Source organism: Ambystoma mexicanum, chromosome 6p (assembly GCF_040938575.1).
Source record: "Ambystoma mexicanum isolate Mex_15411 chromosome 6p, UKY_AmexF1_1, whole genome shotgun sequence".
NCBI classification, from domain to species: Eukaryota; Metazoa; Chordata; class Amphibia; order Caudata; family Ambystomatidae; genus Ambystoma; species Ambystoma mexicanum.
Window position 1 is genome coordinate 740,124,399 of NC_090935.1, and position 23,531 is coordinate 740,147,929.

The window sequence follows — 23,531 nt, forward strand, 5'->3', positions numbered from 1 at the left end:
GTGTTCCTATTTTAAAATTCCTTTAATTTCTCAGTTTCTGAAAGGGCTCACTAATGTGTTCCCTCCGTCACCTTTCCAGGTGCCCGGTTGGGATTTGAACCTTGTTCTCAAGTTTCTGATGGGTGCTTCGTTTGAGCCTTTGCATTCATGCCCTTTGAGACTGTTAACTCTTAAAACTGTATTTTTGGTTGCGGTCACTTCCGCTCGCAGAGTGAGTGAGTTACAGGCACTTTCAGTTAAGCCACCCTTCACTGTGTTTCATAAGGACAGGGTTGTCCTTGGAGTTCGTCCTTCCTTTCTTTCGAAGGTGGTGTCGGAATTTCATTTAGGCCAGAAGGTTGTTCTTCTGGCGTTTTAGCCTCCTCCACATCCTAGTAAGGAAGAGGAGAGGCTCCATAGGCTCTAGGAGAGCGTTAAGCTTTTATATTTCACGCATGTCCCGGGTCAGAGTGGACGATCAACTCTTCATCGGTTACGCTGGAAAGCGTTTGGGACAAGCTTTGACGAAACAGACTTTGTCTCGCTGGATTATTTTGGCTATCTCTGAGTGTTACCGCTTGGCGGGTAAGGACCCACTGGTCGGCTTGCGGGCCCATTCTACCAGGGGTATGGCTACCTCTACTGCCCTACAGAGGGGTGTTCCTATTGTACGTCACTACTCCCTCGATTCCATCCGTGGGCAGGATCTGGCCTTTGGCAAGGCAGTCCTTTACTCCGCAGTTTGATTGGGCATTCTAAATTTCTGTTTTCTAAATTCTTTTCCCACCTCCTTGAATTGGTACTGCTTTGGGAGTCTGTCATAGATATGGAATACGTCTGAGGACCCAATCCCACGAAGAACAAGTTACTCTCTTAGCTGGTAACGTTCTTTCGAGGGGATGGTCCGATGACGTATTCCATATCGCTCCCTCCCTGCCTTCCCCGCTACCGAATTTCTTATGCGATTGCAGCTTGAGTTTCCGCAAGGCTTTGTGTGTCAGACTGGCAAAAGACTGGTGCCACACGTTCTGGGGAAAAAACTACAACTGAGGCTACGGGCGTCGTGCGTCCTACTTATAACATCCAGTGACGTTGGCCATCGGAGGAGGTCCTCGAGGGCGGCGTATCGACGTCATCGACGCAGGACGCAGACGATTTTCCGAAGCAGCACAGTTGTGGTGATTACATGTCATAGATATGGAATACGTCGTCGGACCATCCCATCGAAAGAACGTTACCAGGTAAGAGAGTAACTTGTTCTTCCTTATGAAAAAATAAAAGTTTAATAATGCCTACTCAGTAACCCCCAAGAGGAGGCCTTCACTATCTCTTCTAATTTAAGGCTTTTAATGAAACCCACTACTGCTATTACTATAGTAGTGGTACGCCCTGATAACAACTGAAACCAAAAATCAGCAGCCCTGCACCATGATATCTGTACAAAAACGTCCTGAAATAAAGTAGCCGCTTTGTTATTAGAGCTGGGCAGAGCATAATCTGGGGCTCAAGGTCTTCCACAACATCGTTATTCCCGCAAAAACAGCATTTTGCCAGAGACCTCAACACTGACCATATTGAATCAGTATCTCTTTAGTCTTCAAAAGATTAAGTCTAAACAATAGGAAGGTTCTACTCGCGTTACGATTGGGGTAAATTGACATATAGGGAGCAAGCGCCTCCCCTCTATCCCCCTCGTTTCTTGTGCTCTTTGCTCAGGTGTTTTAAGCAGGCATAGGAGTGCATGCGCTTAATAATGTCAATCCACTCATGCTGGTAAAGTGCTATTTTCATCTTAGTTGGGTTTCTCCCAGCTGATCCAGGGTCTTCTTACAGAGGTCAAAGACTTCATTTAGGAACGGGACCATTCTACTTGACATTGCAGACTCCACGAACTGATACAAGGAGTCAGCTAAAGGATATGCGATTTTCCCATACATTTGCAGTAGCTCCATATTGCCTGAGACCTCAATTAATTGATGCCCAGTTCGAATTGGATAATGGCTAAAGGTACTGACTTCTGCAGGTTTAAGACTTGTTTCCAAATAGAGCTTTTCAATTGACGGGAGGCAATTTAACATCCAGAAAAGATGATTTCACAACCATACAAAAATGTGGGTATAACTCTCCCTTTCATTAAACCTACGCGTAGGCAGTACGGAGAACTTACCATATTTTAAATCCACCCGTACCAATTTATTCGTTAAGGCAATGGAACAAGCCTTCTGCCACTCTCTAATTTGGATTTTACATGGTCTAGAAACAATTAGGAATCCCAAATAGATTAAACTATCCACCTGTTCTAAGGGTTGATCTTCTGCCGTCCATCTAAAAGTATATGATTTCTTTTTCCACGAGCAGTGCATGATTTATGTTGTCAAACACTAGAAAGCCATTGCGGTATCTTAGGTAGATCACTCTCAGGTCATTCAATTTTGGAGGAACATAGGCCACTAAGTGGAATTGTTCCCCCACATCTGACATGTAAAGCTTAAAAAGACAGGGGGCTAATATGCACCCGTCTGACTCCCCTAGATATCGGAATGTGTCTGGACAGTGCGCCTGTCGCATTTAATCTAACCTCAATCACAGACTGTTCATGCATAACAATCAGTAGACGTAGAAGACCAAATTGTTTAATTTTGCCCAGAGTAGATTTCTACTGACAGCATCAAATGCTGCAGATAAGATGATTGTGGCTATAAAGACTGAGTCAAAAAATTAAATCTGCTTCCTTCGCCGTGTACATCCCCCTATGACTGTTGTTTCCCAAAGCTAGGTCTACACTCAATAAATATCCTAATAATAATAATGTTGCAACAGACAACTATCTATGGGTGTGTGTTTTTGAAACATTTCTCTTGTGAAGTGTTGGAGGCTGCATTGCAGCAACTCCAAATCAGCATTGATTTGGCAGACGCTATGTCTAGAGTAGTAGAAAGACATGCAGAGCAAGGATCTTTTCCTTCCATTCGATGGACGCTTTTCATTCGGAAGTGCAAGCCTGGCGTGGTTACTACGAAATCCCTCTGTTCCATTTCAACCCCCACCCCCAAACAGATTTCGTACCAGCATGCTCAGGATTTTAAGAACTGTACAGCGCAGCTTGGTCTAAAATCTAAACATTCCGGCATTAGTTTAAAGAAGTACAGATTATGTTCCCCTAGCCAAAATCAAGGAGCAATCATAGCAATCATTCCATTACCATTGTTTGACGTGTTGGGGACAAACTCCCAGGTAGGTTTGAGGGATACTTAGAATTTGCAGACTCGTAGAAGGCCCAACACCTTCCCCCAAAAGGAACGTAGATGTAGTCAGGCAGAAAGTTCAAACTGCGGTTTATTACAGCCAAAACCAACAGGGATCCGTACAAGGATCACAGGTCCCAAGACATCTTAACGATTCCTGGCTCGCAGGCCAGTTTTGTTTCTACATTATGTCACAATGACGTCACAACCTGGGCCCCTCTCCAGAAAACCTATCACCGTCTGGGATTGGGTGTTGAGTGATAGTGATAGTCCCCCCCCCTATAGCAAACCCTATACATGTTGGTCTACTGGCTCTCGTATGTCAGGTGGTTGGCATGGTCCTTCCCCAAATTACCACTTCCAAACAATGTTGCAGTGTGAGGGTCCTACCATTGGTTCTTGCCCGTTGCTACCCACCCCTGGGATACTGAACTATGGGTGGCTGACGTTTCAGCTCTCGATGTACCTTCTCAAGGTAATAAGAACTATCTGTCTGCATTGTAACTTGTGTGTACCACCATAGTCTATGAGAGTGCCTGCAACACTTGTCTCACGTTGTAATGACTTTGTTGCAAGCTTCTGTCTGTCAGTGTGGGTCCGACTCTCGTTCCCAGCTGTGGTTTCGGTTCATCATCTTGAGTCACCCGGGTCACGTGTTCGGAGACCGTGATTGTAGTTCAGAGAATGGAATGTCACTTGTATCTGGTGGCCTTGGCAGCGGGCCTTGTCTCACAAGTTTGCTTTTCTGTTCTGTCTGAATTCGGCTCAGCTCAGCTCTTACTGAGAGGCTTGTGGCCTTCTATAATTTTCCTACGCCATGGCATGGCTTCTACATGTTTGTGTTTTTCCTAATCTCCCTATGTTAGTTATGCATGGTTCTGCTCCATAAGGTTATTTGCATATAAGCATATGCAAGCTTTACTAGGATCTCTTGCTTCGTACGGTTTCTGCGTTGCTGCGGTTAAGCTTATGACAAAATAATAAAGGCAAAGACAGTATGTATCTGTCCTCTACCTTATAAAACTGTTACGCATGTGTTCTTCATGTATTCGTGTGCGTGTTTGTGTCCCGATGTGCGGATGGCACGTGTGCTTCCTGTCTAACGCTGCTATGTCGTGGTGTATTTAACGACTTCAGTAACGTGGCTTCTTGGCACTTTAATCCGTACTGTCAACTAAAGTCTCCTTAATTGCAGCCTGAGGTTCTTGGTCCACTCTGGGTAAAGCTTGTACCGCTCCTAGTCTGTAGGGCTGGCTGAGTGGGTACCTCTCGACATACTGATCAATCATGGGAGCACTGGGAATTGGTCCGAAATAGTATGGGTGATCACAGTATCTTCTGTTCTTCTTCCGTGCCACATACCTTATAGGTGGGGGGGGTTCTTCTCTGGCTCTGCACTACTTTAAAAATGACAGAAATTCCCTCCAGAGTTGCTTCATGAGCTACAGAGGATCTTTTATCTCCATGTAATGGAGTTTGTTCCAAAACTTGAGGTAAGGTTTTTGCTCCAACTACTTGCTGGATATGAAAAAGAGCTGTGGCCTCAGATCCATTCTGGATCTTTTTGATCTGATCCCGTTTCTGAAATTAACATTTTCCACATGCTTGTTCAGGTTTTGGAGGAGTGCTCAGTAGATCTCAAGGTCCATTAATTTTGCATTAGCCCTGATTAAGTATTGAAATTGTATGCACTTTGATCACTAGCATCCGCTACCAGCTCAGGTGACTGCCTTCCTGACTGAATGACGTTTAAAAAGCTTAATGAGAGTGCTTTTGGTGGTAACAGTACATTAATGCCAAGAGGGTGTTCATCTGTGACCTTATCTCAACGACAGGATGATTTGGGCAGTTTCTTCTGACTAGGCTTTGGGGGTCTGCAGAAGGGTGTAGGACACCAGAGTGAACTTGGAATTTCTCATAAGTATCCAGGATTCAATAATGTGCCCTGCGATTCTGGTCATCTGAGTAGTCCTGGATTGATGAAATCCTGCCCTGCAGGGAAGCCTTCCTGTGAGCACAATCTAGGATACTTTTCTGCATTGTGTAAGCTGTTCTCCTGCTTGCTGGTTCCAAACACTTCTAGGCTGTGTGGTCTCTTGTATTTGTCGCATCTTGGCAGGTTGGAAGTAAGGCCATTGCAGTGACACCTGAATCAATCTGTGCAGTCCCATCTCAGGAAATAAAATCCCGGACCACCTTTTGTTGGTCTTATTTATTCACTGGTGGATTCAAGAGCAAATCATGCTGAAAGGAGCACATTTCCATCTGCCCTTTCATCAGATCCTCGTCACAAAAGACTCTTCATAATATGGATGGGGGTTGCATTGCCTGCATGGGCAGACCCCCATGGGCTTTGGGAACACAACACAAGAACCATCACATAACCTCTCTGGGGATGCAAGCAGTCTTTCTGGGGCCAAAGCAGTTACTTTCTCCAGCATTGGATCTTTCATGGATTCACATGCTTAGAATATTCCCCGTCGTCAGACTGGGAACCCTCGGTACACATATATAGTCGTTTCCTATAGGAAAAAACTTCCGACACTTGTATGTCCTATCCACATCTACGTCCTCTCCGGGCCGTCCACGCAAGCCCCGTTGAACGTAATGGTATGAAAGGCCCCGCCCCCGCGGGTCCCGTCAGATTTCAACCGTCTCCAAAGATAGTGGGATCTCCTTGCGTAGTCTCTACTGCTAGATTTTGTCGAATTGTCGAACTCCTGTGAGTTTGTTAATTTTATCGGAATGTCGGGAAAACCTCTATTTCGCCCGTGTGCCACGTGCGGATTGTAGAAGGTTTACGAGGGGGACGGCCATTTAGACTGTATTTATTGCCTCCACCCTCACCACTCGGCAGACCAGTGTGAAATATGTAAAGGTTTTTCCCAGAAAACCCTGAAGGATCGAAATCAACGACTGGTATCCTGGTTAAATGACGGTGCGGGAGCGTACCCTCAGTCAGAGGTGGGCTCTGTGCGCAGCGTGGCCTCTGCGAAAACATCAGGAGCCCCTCGACGCTCAACTTCGTCGGAACCTCCGGCTAAGAAGTCACGACCTGTGGAAAAGGACGTTCCACAAAGTCCCTCTTCTAAGGACTCTGCTAAATACTCTGCAAGAAAGACATCTTCGTCAACTTCGTTGAAGAAAGGAAAGGAGAGGCCTAAATCCTCCTCGGGCGATCAACACAGATCAGCCACGAGTAGAGATTCGGATAAACGCATGGAGAGCGCTGTGAAGGCGGGACCGCCTAAACCACCTGCAGGCCCAACGTCGACGACGACGAACCAGTCGGTGTCCTCACTGCCGCTGACGCAGTCGATTTCACCCGTCATCAACCCAGCGACAACCTCGGCGACGATGTCCTCGTCGACGGAAGTTCTGGCCTGGAGACCAGAAGTATTTGATATGGGGTTGCCTGACACATTGCTACAGGAACAGGCAGCGTCAATTGCCTCGAAAGAAGACAACGGCTTCAGAATTGTGAGCCCGGAGGACCTCGGTCTACGAGCCAGGTTTCCATCAGGAGCAACCTGCTCTCAGGTGTTTACCCAACCTCCAAGCTCTCAGGCGACCCTGTCCATGGAGGTACTGTCCTCCTTACACTCCCTGCTGAAATCGCTGGACGAAAGGCTTCCACCTGTACCGTCGACACCCCCCGTCGACGAGCCCGGCCCTTCACACCGCCCGACCAAATCGATCGGGGTTCCAACTACTCCAGCAGTCCAGGAGGAAGGTGAGCTTTCGGACTCCCTATCTGACCACGGGTCAGCGTCAGATATATCCCTCTCACCATCTAGGGATCCATCCTGGGTGTCGGATGTGGAAATGGAAACACCAAAGAGTCCCACTCACCCGTCACCACCGGACGATATAGGTGCCTTTCATTCTATGATGGAAAAAGCGTGCAAGGAGTTTGGCCTGGTCCAGCAGGAGGAGAAAAAGGACTGTTTTCTTTTCGACCATATGGGCAAGAGTAGACGCTCAATATTCTCAATACCCATTTTAGACCATGTCTGGAAAGAAGGTGTTCGAACCATGCGTCACCCATTTTCTGAGCCGGCTGTCAAAGGCCGCATTGAAAAGAAATTTAAAGTACCAGACTCTACACCGAAGTGTCTTTCGTCTCAACCTACACCGGACTCGGTGGTGTCGTCGGCGGCGACGAGAAAAGCAAAGGCCCAACATAAATGCTCTACCCCTCCAGATAATGAGGCGAGGCGCCAAGACGTGTTTGGTAAGAAGGTTCTTTCTGTGGGGGCCTCAACGGTGAAAGCAGCTAACTCCCTGGCGATTGTGGCCAGATATGACAGGGAGATGTGGCACAGACTGGCACCTATCCTGGACCACCTCCCGGAAGAACATAGAAGAACGGCGATGTCCCTGGTTCGAGAAGGCGAAGAAGCATCGAATCATGCTATTAACATAGCGGTGGACCTGGCAGATTCGGGTTTTAAACAAATAAATAACGGAGTTGTTCTAAGACGCCAGGCTTGGCTTAAGTGCACCAACTTCAGACCCGAAGTACAGTATAAAGTTTTGGACATGCCCTTCGAAGGTGATCTTCTTTTCGGAGAAAAGGTGGACGAGGCCTTGAAGGGCATGAAGGAGGACTCAGATACAGCACGCTCGTTGGGTTCTCTCCAGAGTGGTAAGCCTTTTCGTCCCTTTAGAGGAGCATCTGGAAACTCAAGATTCTCAGCAACCAGGGATAGATCTTTTGGTAGATCACCGTATCCTTCCCAAGGATATAGACGCGCCTCTCAGACCTCAAGCCGGCGCAGAAACTTCCAGTCTTCCAAGAGACGACCAACTCATTCGTCGTCGACGAGCAAACAGAAAGACCAGCAATGACGGGAAGCGTACCGTTCTGGGAGGAAGAGTGTCAAGCTGCATCGAGGAATGGGAGACCATCACAACAGATCAGTGGGTTTTGGACACTGTGAGGTACGGACATTCCCTACTATTCAAATGCAAACCTCCAAAATGTCCACCAATACACCTATCCCAGCCACATCTAAACATCTTGCGGCAGGAAGTAACACTCATGTTACAGAAAGGCGCCATCGAATTAGTCCCTGCATCGCAGAAAGGCCTAGGGGTATACTCACGGTGTTTTGTGGTAAAGAAGCCAAACGGAAAATGGCGCCCTATTCTCGATCTGCGAGACCTCAACAAGACCCTACAGAGTCAAAAATTCAAAATGCTTACACTGCAGGAGGTGATCAAATCCGTCCAAAGGGACGATTTTTTGGCGTCACTAGATCTACAGGACGCGTACTTCCACATTCCGGTGTGTCAAAAACACAGGAGGTTTCTGAGGTTCATGGTAGGTCAGACACACTACCAATTTGCAGTGCTCCCATTTGGTCTAAAGTCCTCCCCAAGAACGTTTACAAAATGTTTGGCACCTGTGGCAGCCTGGCTGCGAAATGGAGGGCATCATGTATACCCGTACCTCGATGACTGGCTTGTGAGGGGATCCTCCCCAGCGTCGACCAACGACAGCGTACAAGCCACCTTACAACTTCTGCAACGACTGGGGTTCGCAGTGAACTTCGAAAAGTCTTCTCTAAAGCCCTCAAGGAGCTTGAAGTTCTTGGGAGCTCAATTCGAAACCCACTCGGGAATAGTGAAACCGTCCCTAGACAGAATATTGAAGATCGAACAACTGACGAGTCAACTTCGCCTACAGAGCACATTTTCCGTGAGAAAATATGTGGCAATCCTGGGTTCCATGGCTTCGTGCATCCACCTAGTAGCAAACGCTGATTGTTCATGAGGCCTCTACAGGAGTTCCTGTCGGACAGATGGAAGCAGGCCACGGGCCGGTGGTCAGACAAGATACCCGTCGACGACGAGGGTGTCATCAGATCCCTCCAATGGTGGAAAATCTTTCACAACCTGGACAGAGGGGTTCCTCTACAAGAGCCGGAATTTCAGAACACCATCATCACGGACGCCTCCCTGACGGGCTGGGGTGCACACATGAACGATCATCAAACCCAGGGCAGATGGTCTTCGACCGAATCACACCTACACATCAACGTGCTGGAACTGAGGGCAGTGAGATGGGCCTTGAAATCATTCCTTCCACATATCAAAGGATCAAGAGTAAGAGTGCTGACAGACAACACGACAGCCATGTTCTACTTGATAAAGCAAGGCGGCACCAGATCCAGGACCCTTTCGGCGGAAGCTCAAAAGATCTGGCACTGGGCGTTGAAACACAACATATCCTTAGTGGCTTACCATCTCCCGGGTGTGAAGAATGTGCAAGCGGATTCCCTGAGCAGGACAATGGCTCAAATACATGAGTGGGAGCTGGACACCGGTCAGCTACAAATAATCTTCGAAAGGTGGGGGACCCCCTCAATCGACCTCTTCACAACGAAAGAAAACAGGAAATGCGAACAGTTTGCGAGCAGATGGCCTCAAAAAGGATCCCTGGGGGAAGCGTTCTCGTTTCCTTGGACGGACAAATTCCTGTACGCTTTCCCTCCGTTCCCCCTTATACGGAGGACAATCCAGGGGATTCGCAGGTACAAATGCCGGGTCATTCTAGTGGCTCCCTATTGGCCGAGACAACCATGGTTTTCCGACCTCCTACATCTGTCGTTGAAACAGCCTATAACTCTCCAGAAAGTGCCGAACCTACTGTCCAGGGACAAGGGAACGGTGTGGCATCACAATCCGGACAGCCTCAAATTAACAGCATGGCTCCTGACTTTTCAGAGTTTGGCAGCTTGAAAGTCTCGTCGGATTGCCGGAGAATTCTGCAGGCGGCTAGGGCCCCTTCGACTAACAAATCATACATATTCAAATGGCGAAGGTTCTGTACGTGGTGTCACACAGCACGAAATTCAGCCTTTAGAAGTAACCCCTGAACAAATTCTTCCGTATCTTCTTCACCTAGCAGAGAGTGGGCTGTCATCATCGTCCATCAAAGTGCACTTGGCGGCCATTTCAAGGTTTACGAGGAGGAGACAGTCTTCACCATTATTCAGTGACAGACTGGTGAAACATTTCATGAGGGGTCTCTTTAGAACTTTCCCCCCTACGAAACGGTTCCCACCGTCGTGGAGTTTAAATGTGGTGTTGGCTGCCTTAATGAAGCCTCCATTTGAGCCAATGTCCTCTTCATCCATGCAGTTCCTATCTTGGAAACTGGCTTTCTTAATTGCCATTACATCGGCTAGAAGAATGTCGGAATTACAGGCATTGGTCATAGATCCTCCATATATGAGATCCTTTAAGGACAAAGTAATTTTATCAACTAACCCTACTTTCATCCCGAAAGTACCAACAGTCTATCACAAGCACTCGACCCTGGTCCTTCCTACTTTCTTTGCGTCCCCGTCGTCGACGGCGGAAAAAGCCCTTCATACTCTGGATGTCAAAAGGGCGTTAAAATTTTACCTGCAAAGGACGCAAGATATCAGAACTACCAGACAGCTGTTCATTGCCTATGGCCCGTCGACGAGAGGAAGGGCAATTTCCAAGCAAGGGCTGGCTTGATGGGTCTCTTCGGCGATTGCTTTTAGTCACTCCAAGGCCAGGAGACCCCTACAAGAGTACCCTAGAGCCCATTCCACGAGATCGACAGCCTCCTCCGCGGCTCTATGGGCAGGAATTCCTCTGACAGACATCTGCCAGGCGGTGGCATGGTCTGTTCCACACACGTTTATACACCATTACTGCCTGGAAAGGCAGCACGCGGATGAGGTACAGATGGGAAGGGCAGTGCTGCGCCATCTGTTTCAATGAGGTAAGCCAAATACGGTGAAGCTGTTGTCTCTTACCTTGCCTAGGTTTGTTCCCTTGATCTTATTTATGTATTATGAATATGTTTATATCTGAAAATATGTTGCTGCTTACACACATATATATATACATATTTGGACTGAGAGTGTTTCTTGTAAAAGTAAGTTACATTGCATTCTCACCTCCGTCTTCAATGATACTGCTATACAATCTATTCTAAGCATGTGAATCCATGAAAGATCCAATGCTGGAGAAGGGAGTAGTTTCTTACCTGTAACTCCATTTCTCCAGCATTGGTATCTTTCATGGATTCACATGCGCCCTCCAGCCTCCCCGGATTGCAATGTGCAAGATATGTGCATAAGCAGGCTCCCCTTTTCTACTTTGGAGGGGCCGAAATCTGACGGGACCCGCGGGGGCGGGGCCTTTTATACCATTACGTCCAACGGGGCTTGCGTGGACGGCCCCGGAGAGGACGTAGATGTGGATAGGACACACAAGTGTCGGAAGTTTTTTCCTATAGGAAACGACTATATATGTGTACCGAGGGTTCCCAGTCTGACGACGGGGAATATTCTAAGCATGTGAATCCATGAAAGATACCAATGCTGGAGAAATGGAGTTACAGGTAAGAAACTACTCCCTTCTCCGCTTTAGAACAAGACCAACCAGGTCATTACAGACAATTCAATTATCATTTTCCATTGAAAAAGCAAGCAGATTTTGTATCTCTTCTTCTCTGAAACTTACTGGCAGAGATTAGGAATTGGAACCTTGACCATCAACGAATGCTTAAGTCGGACCATTTAGAGGGGAAAGAGCAGCGTCTCCACAGATGCTCAGAGCAGACATCATGCTCAGCACATATGTGGACCTTTAAGCCTTCAGTTTTCCGAAGGGTCTTTGAACAGTGGAGATTTCTGAAAATCAAGACGTTTGCTAAACGCCAGAATGCATTCTATAATGTGTGTCCTGTCTGGGCCGCTAAAAGAACTCTCTAGGAGATGTTCTTTTATCGTAGTTGAACAAGGCCCTGTATTTCTTTCTTCCGACTGTTATCAAGTTAGTTAATTGGTCAGTGTGAGGAATACGACTATCCGCATGGGGAGTGTGCGCTCGCCAGGGATTTTTTTCATATTTTTTAATGAAATTGAATGATGGGAGATCAACCTCGGAAAATGTGTGGGGCTAATCAGGACACATTTTCCTATGCTCGCCGCACAACAAACACATAGTCACGTGTACTCTGGGTGGACACAGCCTACAGGTGCAGTCCTCCTGTCATGTTCAGCTGGAATGTGACAGCCACGGCTACATCAAAGCTTCTCAGGGTAAGGCAAAACCTTCCTCCTACCATGGCCATCCTTCTTAACTGACAACGGCTCCATGGATCTGCCCTATCCTTTGTCCGCCCTGCTGGTGATTGAATTGAAGCAGGCCTGCGAGAGGCCTGGTCTCAGGACTGACAAAGGACAGGATACCCAACACCCTTTTGATATGCATCTGTGTCAACCTGAAGTCGGATCCTGCCTCTTAGTAGCAAGGGCAGTGAAATGTCATGTCTGGGACAACTGTTTACAGTGGTCATCCCTGCAGGGGGACCCCATTCAGAAAGGTATGAGTATGTGGTTTGGTGGCGACCATAAATCTGGTCTCACTGCCGCTTCAAAGGAGACCTGCCGCTTTTAATTAGGCACAACAGAGAGCTCAATTAACCACATAGACACTTTGATCCACAACAGACAGGAGGATGGGTGGGACTTAGTATTTCATGTTGTCACCCCTTTACCTTTCCTGTTGCAACGCACTCTGGTTATGACCTCACTGATAACAGAAGATTCTTGGTGGGGACCTAGGATTGGTTTATTAAGGTAGTCTTAGCCTGCATCAATCACTGGGCCCATTTGGCTTTAAAAGAGGGTTGAGTCCCTCTTTTGGCAGATCACCCGACGATTTCAAAAGGAGTAAGAAGGACTCATTTGGACCCTGAATGAAGGTACAGTCTGCCTTACAGCTTCCGCCAGTATAGGAAGGCCAGGACTTCCAAGAGGGAAGCAAGATCCCTCCCCTAAACATCTACCAGGGAACAGAGGGAGATACTGAATCCAGAGGACCCTCTAGCAGCTCCATAACCGGTACCCGACCATCACACATCGTGTCCTTCTAAGCTCTGCAAGCAAGCTTCCTAGGTGGAGCTAAAAGAAATGCGGCCACCTCATGTTCTGCGCTCACAAACATCCACAAAGAATGTTGGACCAATTTTATGTCTCCATATCAATTTAGCTGTCCTGTAGAGATGCAGGATAGGTGGGATGCGGTTGCGGGGTGTTTGTCCGTCCTTGCCTGAATCTGGGTATCCTGGGTGTACAAGCAGTATCTTGGATGAAAGGTGAGTAATGTAAGCCAACAGACCCGTACAAAGAAGAGAAGGCATGAGAGAGGTTTGGAAAGTAAGAGAGATGATTTGGCCCATGCTGGTGAGTAAGGATAAGCTCTGGGATTAGGCAGAGCCTTTTATGCAAAAGCGAGTGGGTAGAAGAGAATGTACTAGTCAAACTCTGTTGGATACTGGCAACAAAGCAGCTTCTCTGCCGTCATGTGCAACCATTTTTATGACTTTGTGTTTGTTTTGTTAATTGGAACGCAAGTCAGCTAAATATTCTTGGCTTTCTTTTATGTTTTTGCTATTTAAATATGTAGTCAACATTACACAAAATGACTACATATTAGCAAGAATAAGCGCACGTGAAAGTGGAACATGTGACCAGGTGCAATTTACCACGATATACAATATTTGCCAACAGTGGAGCAAAATAACACATGCGCGGTGTGCGAGCAGTTTGTCTTGTGGAGGTGTGGAGAGCAGGCTTACTACAACGTTGCTCCAGTGTGGACGGCTTCTACATTGCAAGAACTGAATATTGAAATCTGCCAATCCTCTTTTGTTTCAAGTCGAGGTAAAGAGACATCCTTAAATACACCGCGCATGCGCGGAGTGCGAGCAGTGTCTCTAGTGGATGTTGAGTGGGGAGACGGCAAACTCCACGCCGAACTGGTAAGCCTTGACCTGACTTTTGCACTGCCATATCTATGTATTAAGTCTCTTCCACGTCCATCGTCAGTTAAAATTGTGAAAAGCAATTGTTTAGACAGCAATCGCTGTACTTGAATTTGACTGCTAATTAAAGTGTGCCCCAACTCCACTCGCGGTGTAACTGCAGAACATTTTCTCTTTGAGCAGCTGCAGAAGTTTCTTGGGGCTAATGAATTACAAGCGTCCGCTCGCCTTTGACTATGACTGCGGAGTGTTCTCTTTGAACAGTGAAGGCGGTGGAGCTGCAGGGTTTCAATTGTTTTCGTGATACCAACGACTGTGTACACAGTTCATGACACACGTGATTTATTCTCTGAAATCGGGAATGCCTAACAATATGAACGTTTCTAGTGCCTCAGTGGTACTTCAATCAACTCCAGTGAGACCGTCACCTGTGACCGCGGTCAAATGCAAAATGCTTGGCTTTCATGCTCGGCCCAGGACAAAAAGGCATGCGCGGGCGATATTCGAGATTTTTGCAAACCATGTATCAATATATGTGATAGTCCCCAACTGTGCGACATACAACAAAACGATAAGATAAAACAAAAAACAATTGCGACACATGAACAGTCATTAAATAATTCAATTTCTGACACACAGATGTTGTCAGTGGAAGGCCAGCGGGTCGCATCTGTCAACCAATTACCTTCAACAGATGTCCATAAAGAGCGGGTTGAACCAAATGACTCCTCTCATCCCGCCGCATTTTTGAAGAAAATAAATCGACTGTTTATGCAATTTTGATAATTCCCGACACTCAGCCTGAGCTAGATTGTGGGTCTCATTCTGTTGGAAATATTTCTATTATAGCATCCTCCTCGCTCATTGACTCGTACGCTAACAGTCTGTACCAATCACCAAGTCTTTTTGAAAACTCTACTCAGTCTGTTTCATTGCCGACACTTTATTCAAGCAGAGAAAGGTCTCGAATAGGCAAGAACCAGGAAGCAGCATGTCCACAGACTGCTTCACCGATTAAATCGCAAACGGTTTTGTTGGGAATTTGAATGCAATGCACATGACTATAGTATCTCTTACAAAACTGTTTGATACTTTGGATGGCAACAATACTCAACAAAGCAAACAAATTGACCAAATTGCTCTATGGATGAATGATATTGTAAATGGGGAAAAAATGTGATAAACAATGTGACTGTCGTGTGTTGCTTACCAAAAATGCAATTATCTCATCTAAGTGTGCTTTAGACAAAGGCACTAATGATCGGGTTGTGAGTTGTTCCTGAGATTACCACAGCCATTTGTGCAGTTGAGGCTGCTCAAATGGAAACTAACTTGTCTTTAACTGTCTTCATATCAACGATCATAATACTGTAGAGGAAGTAGACTCATGGCCGGTGGTAACCTACAACCTGTTTGATAACAACATCAGAAACAAAGCCCAAGTGGGTGAGGCAGTCAAAAAGAAAACCAAAAGGTGCTCCCCACTGGGGCCTGATGTAGTATCAAAACAATTTGTGAAGAGAATTGCTCCAAAGAATCAAACCTCTACAGGAAGCCGTGCAGTTGTATCTAAAATTAAATGTTTGAACACGAAACGGAGTAACGCCATACAGGAGGAAGAAACTCATGTGATTGACTCCTCTCCCTTGAATGATCTGGTGTCTGCTATTGTAGGCTGACAGGATAGCGTTTCAGCTGAAAAAGTCAACTATGTGGTATCTTCGGCTGCTACTCAGAAGCTTTCCGAAAGAACCACAGAGTTGGTCTCAGCGGCCCACAGAGATCTTTCAGACCAAGATAAAATTCTCTTTGACATCAGAGTGCAAATTGAATCCATTGAAACATATGTCAAGTTACAACAGACAAATGGTTGCCCCTCTGATTGGTCACAACATCTGATGTTGGTTTGTTAGTTGATGGAGGAATCAGCAGGAACCCCTTAGCTGCTCCTTGGTTACAGTTCGTTTAGCAGCTCCTCTGGTAATCAACACAGCAGCTACTAACATCACGCATGGTAATAATAAAAAACAACAAACATTGTATAATCTTGAAGTGAGATGATTTACTGCAGAGACAAATGCAATCAGCTCAAAAAAGACAGGGTCGCAAATAGAGGCGGTTAGGGTGCCTCCTTTACCATGTGAGAATGAAAGAAAATCTGTTGAATTGCCAAATGATATGTGCCTGGTTCTAACGTGCATCATGTAATAAGTACAGATGGCCCGACATTTGTTGTTAAACCAACTTGTGCGTCAGAACATGCTTTTGACACTGGAGCTAGTGATGACATCAACTTCCAAAATGCAAAAGCTGTAGAAAAGTACCTCAATGCAAATCAACTGAACATTGGAAACCGAGAGGGATTACACATGAGCAGGCCTAGTGATCAAGCCAAACATGTACATTTTGATTTACCATCGACCAATCTAAATAGATCACAGGTCTCATAAGTCAACAGTAAAGACAATACCAATAGTTGAAAGGACAAGGCATCAACTCAGAGTTCGACTAAATATTTGCATAATTGGAAAAAATACCATCGGCTAATCCTAAAATACAGAGCTGCACCATTCACCCCATATGTTGTAAACAGAACAAGCATTTTGGCCATTTGTGAAGAAATTGCGAGTCTTTAAGAGCTTAGTTCTCTGGACATTTAACAGGTAGAATTTCTCAGTGATGATAACCTATCGGTCGTACGTTTGTGGATGCAGTCAAACGTAGTATGATATGCTTTATGGCAAGCTCGCATGGAATTATTTACATTGGGATTTGTTTTAGCACCAGATCCAACAGTGATTGACAATGATTGTGAACAAAAACTTAATAGGAACTTTTTCCCCATCCTTGTGATAAACAAATGTCCAATCAAGCGAAGTGGAGATTCAATGAAAGGGAACAAGCTACAAATTACAAGTCACTTAGCACTGGGTATGAAGCACAATCATAACTTACTCTAAAAACCCAGCCATATGTTATATCTGTAGCAAGTTGGAATACATGCATGTTTTCGCACTTAATAGGTTCCAGAGCAGATTTTCTTGCGGTATACGACATAGTAATACTTGAAGAAACATGGCTGACCGAAAAACCCATTTGGGAGGAGCACTCTATAATTATACATCCAGCTAAAACCTCCTTCCGTGGTAGACCATCCTCGGGGCTTTTAGTCGCCATTAAAAATCATAAATGTTGGCATATTTCATCATGGGAAGCTCCCAACTTCTATTTACACATGGTTAAGGTGTCATACCCGGGAGGTGTGATAGCAATCATTAACATCTATCGCAATCCGGCGGGTATAACAGACGATACGTTATTTTCTGATCTAGAACAACTACTGAACATTGTAGTGATGGCACCAGAAATTACTAATACCATTCTAGACGGGGATTTAAAGAATGCAATTAATAAGACCTAATAATCACAAGAGTTCATGATCTTGCAGGCAGTGGTTGTCCTTGATGAAAGAAATTTTGTAATGTGTAATGGCTCCCTTGATGGAGACATACCAGCTGAAAACACCTGGCAGGGAGTCCCTAGTGCCTCAGTTATTGATTACATGTATGTCGACCCAAACACGTTCAATCGAGTCTTTCCTCTGAACACACTTTAGACGAAACTAATAACCCGAGATTTCAACAACCCTTGATTGTAAACACTGCTCGAACTCGGTTTTCCTGGAACCGGTCAGCTTTAACGTCATTTAACACTAATTTAGAGTGAAACTACACAGAGGGAATTCCATCCAACGAACCATACACAACCTTTTTACATTTATATCAAGTACACTTGAAGACATCAACACACATTTACTTCAAACCTAGGCATGAATTTGATGCAGAAGTGCAGATGAGGAAAGCTTAGTTACGAAATATGAAGAGGACAATTATAGCATCATCAGTCACTGATAAAAAGGAGGCAATTAAAGCCGCCCGGTGTAAATACAGAAATTGGTTACAAACACACCAAGCTCAATTATTACAAGCTGATGGAGAAGCAACACTGCACACTATTTCCACAAATAATACAGCCCAAATTCGGTCCTTAATAAACACAGCAAACCATGCAGCCCAAAAGCCAGTCCAGATAAATGGAGTGAATGAGAGTCAATGGGTCACGTATTATTCTGACATGTATGCCCTTCCAACTGTACGTGAAGATGAAACTGTCCCCGAGTTGTCAAATTACAATGGATTACACATTTTACACATTTTAGAAGAAGATATTTTTGCATTAGTAAATTAAGTAACTCCCGTGCACCGGGCCCTGATGGGTTCAAAAACATTAAATCTTATGAGCACGAATCTTGCATAACATCTTCAGTCAAATAATAAAAATGAATGTAATCCCTTCGTCATGGCGACGCTCGCTGATAGTTCCCATCTTTAAGAGAGGCGATCGGTGCAATCGCACCTTAAAACACTTGTTTATAGGTGCGTCATAAATGCCATATCATATCATATATCAATGCGGTGAACTATAGGCTGATCGCGCTTCTTGATGCACCGGGGAAAATATTTTCCAGGTTTATCCTCAGAGACTTCAATAAATGGACAGCTGAACACTCCCAACGTGATCCGTTTCAAACTGGATTTATTCCAGGGTTGGGCACATCTGTAAACTTGTTAATGTTGACTTCTATTATTTCACATCATGCCACCTTAAAACAGCCATTATATTTGGTCCTTGTAGATCTACGAGCCGCCTTCGACTAAGTTTCAAGACAGATACTGCTGAAGAAACTAACTTGTCAGGGTTGCCCGTCATATATGGTCTCCCTGATCACAGATCTACATCATGAGAACACCGTACAAGTGAGACTGTCACTAGATGGCAAAATGTCCATTCCAATTGAAACATTTAGAGCGCTGCGGCAGGGTTGCACCCTGGCCTCAGCCCTCTTTAATTTTTTATTTCGGACATGGGTGGCGCGTTTCAGAATATCATCACGGACGCCCCAAAATTGAACAACCAAGCTATAACATCCCAGCTATATGCAGATGATTTAGTGTTCATTTCCAAAACACCTAGGCCTCCAGAGGTTTATTAGATGCCCTAGACAGCTATCTCCAAGCAAATGTTCTTACAATTAATCTACACAAAACAAAAGTGATGAAGTGTAACAGAACAAGGAAACATAAGATGAAAAATCAAACATGGTCCCTAAGGGGTGTACAATTGGAATGTGTACAACGATATACCTATTCAGGTACTGTCATTGCAAATCAAGGAGGTTCTGAAGTCTACAGACACACTATAAAGGCGAAATTAACAACTTCCATTTCCCAAGCCAATATAATTCAAGCTAAATATGGCAAATTCACTACAGTACCAGCCGTTCCTTATTTACAAAAGGTCACACCCATTCTCTTGTACACCGTAGAAACTAAATCAGTCCTTGCAGAAAGGGTATGGACCAAACTGGAAGGTAAATACTGGCGTAGTTTACAACTACATTTGTGTGTTCCTATGGCTTGGATTTTTAATGAATTTGGGCTGATCTCTTTATACGCACGTTATCAGTGGCAAGTAATAGCCATGTTTAGGAAGTGGATTCCCGCGCTCCAGTCAACTATGGTGTTAGGTATGTTGACTAATTATGTTTTCTCTTCCAAACACAAATGTATTTCCAAATGGCGTATCTTGGTAATTCATGCGTTATCTTTTGCAGATCTCATTATTAGTTCTGATACAAATTCCAATGAGAGAAAAAACAAAACTCTTTCAGTGATTGGATGCAAACTAGAGTCAAATGTGACGCTTACTGTGATTTCAAAGAGAACCCATTTACTAGGAAAAGATTTAGTAATCCAGAGCGATACACGATATACCTCAGTATCATACAGTTGGGACTTCACGCGACTACGATTTAACCTTTGGTTCACCAAGGAAATACAAGCTAGGCGCAAGATAATAAAACCTTCTGAGAACGTTTGTCAATTCTGTAATCAGGCTGCACAGAAAGAAACCTTGCAGCATTTGGTGGTCGAGTGTGTTGCACTGGCTAATCAAAGACTCAGACACTTCAAAACCGCAATGGATGGATATCGAGAGGTGACACCTGAGTTTCTATGGCAGTTGATCCACTCAGGCTTTCTAACAGATTGGAGAACTAGAGCAATTGACTTTTTGCAAAAATTGAAACTAAAAGAGACTTAAAATTATAGTATTCATTTGTCTCCAAGCATCGACATTTTACATGTGTGTCACTGAGAGTAAAATCACTCTATTTTATGTTTTTGACTTTGAAAAAATGTGAGCTAGAAAGTTGAGAATGATTCATTTGAGGTTGTTGATTTTATAAGCAGGAGACAAATGACTATTATTTTACATAGTGGCTAGTTAGTGTTTATCTTTTGTATTTTTCTTGTATTTTTTATTTTAAATTGTGAAAATAAATTGTTAAATGTTATTTTGAATGTATTGTTAATTCAAATTTCTATATTGTAAAGTTGACTGAGTTCAGCTAAATCAATACAAAATAAAAAAATAAAAAATAACACAGAGTGCAATTCAACACAACTGTTCTACTGTGCAGTGCCCAGTGCAGTTCATGAATCCGGCCTTTGCCCTGTTGCCTAGTACATGTTATGGAAAAAAACATGCATATAAATATGATCAATGATCTTTCTTTTGTCAGGAGTTGGAGAAAAAGGGCGATGAAGACAAATCGGATGAGGAAACTGAGGGGAAGGAAAAAGACAAAGAGGAGGACGAGGACGAAGTGGAAGCCGAGGTTTATGACGAGGAGGAGCAGGAAGAGGTATTGTGTGCTCTTTTGAGTGGCACTGGATGAATGAGGTAAAGTCCACGGCCGATAGTTTGGCGTGGCACTACTGAGGCGAGGCGTATGGTGGATTTTCTCTTCAGAAGTACATTAAGGGCCTGGTTCTGAGCTTGTGCTAAAAAGCGTGTGGAAATAGAACATTCTCCCCGCCAGTTGCCAGCACCACCATTCTGAGGTGGGTGAAAATATCGGAGGGGAGATGTTGTGCTGCTGCTAAAATCACGCGTTGTGGGGGAAACGTGCTCCAGGGACATTGCAAGCATTTCTTAATAGATTGCCACTTTTCTAGTTTAAGAAAGTTTAAACTAGAAAAGTGGTGCTGCAGTCGAAGGCATACATTGTTTATAAAGGGAAAACGTGTGAACCTGGTATCGTATTTTTTGTGCTGCCTAAACTAGTGCTGCCGGGAGGAGAATCCCCTCTACGTGGCTGCCCTGCATTCCAGATGGTTGCTTGGGGTGTTGTCAGGGTTGGACTGGGACAAGAAATAGGCCCGGTCACCCAAAAAAAAGTGGCCCACCCCTCGCCTCACGACCCTTGACCTCTGATGACATCACTGTAAGAGATATCATTTAACCCCACCCCAAAGTGACATCCTGGAAAGCGATGAAACCTGACCTTTCACCCCTTGACAAAACAGGAAGTGGCATCAAATAGCATTGTTCCTAAGTACACTAAATTACTGTGAATCCAAGCCGACGTCCAAGGACAAATGATATGTTATTGTATAGCACTTACGCTTAAGCTCTTTTTTTATAGAACAAATATGCATACAATATCACCCAACCTGTGTTGGTACTCATTTAACAACCTAAGAAGGATGAAAGGCTTTTAGAAAAAAAAAAATATATATATATTTTTTCAATTTTATTTTCTTCCAAACCAGCCCAGGCATGGCCAGAAACCGGCCCCCACTCCCAAGGGACGATTTGGGCCCGGCCACAGGCCGAAAGGCCGAAGTGCCAATCCGACCCTGGGTGTTGTCAAGCCATAAATAAAGCACATACAAAAGCCAAGGATTTCATGTCACTGCACCACATTCTTTCTTTATCAGAATAAGGTGTTTGTAAGTAAAGTATTCCTCCTCCTAGTTTACACGCACCTCAGCATCAGGCCCGAGTCATTTAGCATGACTTGCAGTTCAAATCTGCATGGTAGTTTATTGCTTTGCAGTAGGGATCGTGACGAAATATGAGATAACTGTGCTATTGTGACACACTGCAGAATTACAAAAAGGTCAAGTGCTTTTTTTGTTGTTGTAAAAACAGTGTACTTGTGCCCAGTGGTGGAAATGGAAAAAATGTAAAGGGGGATCCCACAAGAGCTCGGGTGGGGGTGGAGTTCTGAGGAGGCAGAGCTAGCAGTTGGACTCCGCTCAAAGGAAATGTTCAAAATAATAGTAAAAATGATGCAATTTCAACTCCACAGTGGACATCAGTTCCACTTTAAATCACTTCTATTGCAGTGGTGCATTACTCAAAGTAATGTTGGTAATGCAGTGATGTTTACTACCTTAAGGGATCCATAGACGCGCTCTACATTAGAAGGCTAGCAGGGTAGCTCAGCAGGTTGACAGACCGTTGCTGAGATGTTATATATTCAAAACATGTTAATCGTGTGACATTTTGCAATTCCTTATTAAAAAAAACAAGTGCTACACAACTATAAAATGTGTTTGGCCAGGGGATGGGTTTGGCTGGTGGATGGGTTGGACAGTGGGTGGGATGGGTTGCTTATATTTAGGGCAGAGGTGGGGGGATATTTCTGCTTCTGAAAAAAAGTTGGCACCAATAAACCCACAGTTTAATTTCCTGATAACTGTCAGCGCAACAGAAGCATTTATTTGTGATTAACCAGTTTGACCAGCATATAGCATATTTATAAATATAACCTGTGATAAAACACAAAGCAAGGGGCACACAAATTACACAGTATTGGTGTAGTAGTCTGACAAAAAAAAACATTTCATAGTTAACTAGTGAAGCAAGCAGCATGTTTGAGTTTGGAAATGACTTTGTTTTCTATGAAAGTGTAAAATGCACATTTGGGAAACAATAGTGTGCCCAGCATGAAGAATGCTTGCTTTCAACATTGATGCCCCCGCCCCAGTGATATTCATGGCCCTTTGATTTCTGTGGTGTCTCACTCAGGACAGAAGAAAGAGAACGGGCTGAGCAAATAGAGCCAGGAAACGCACAAGTTATGGCTGGGGAAAGGAGGACAGCGCAGACTAGGTCACCGAGCCCGCAGCTTCCCTCTGCGAATAGCCTGGTCAGGGCTTAGGCGGGGCGGGTCACGTGATCCGGCCTGACATCTAATGCCGGATCTCGGATCCGCAAAAGCTGGCTCATTGACCGGCCCATTGACGTTTAGGCTAATTAACTTTCTTTCCTATGAGAACGGTTATCTTATGCTGTCTAAAGTGTGCTATGGTGTGCTGCTATTGCAAGATGGGCGCGCCATTTCCCACGCCTATTCATTCATCTGTGTCTGTGGCTCGTTTTGCGTGATTGGACGCAGGGATACAGATCACACAGTCCTGAAACCATATTATGACCTTGTTGAACGTTTAGGCTAATTAACTTTCTTTCCTATGAGAAAGGTATACTTGTGCAGTTTAGCAAGAGTCACGGAGGAAATGCTATGTAAAAGAACGCCTGTAGAATGAACAGGAAAAAAGATGCTCACTGCTGATCAT

The 23,531-nt window shown here is 44.8% G+C and overlaps 1 protein-coding gene across 3 annotated transcripts in view; it reads left to right on the forward strand.

Annotated features, from left to right (window-relative positions):
• Window positions 1–23,531, forward strand: part of POLR3G (RNA polymerase III subunit G) — a 354,183-nt gene that overhangs the window by 322,689 nt on the left and 7,963 nt on the right. For all 3 annotated transcript variants that reach the window (XM_069627616.1, XM_069627618.1, XM_069627617.1), the window contains exon 7: window positions 20,687–20,809. In XM_069627616.1, the coding sequence (XP_069483717.1) occupies window positions 20,687–20,809 (123 nt within the window). The remainder of the gene's footprint in view (window positions 1–20,686; window positions 20,810–23,531) is intronic.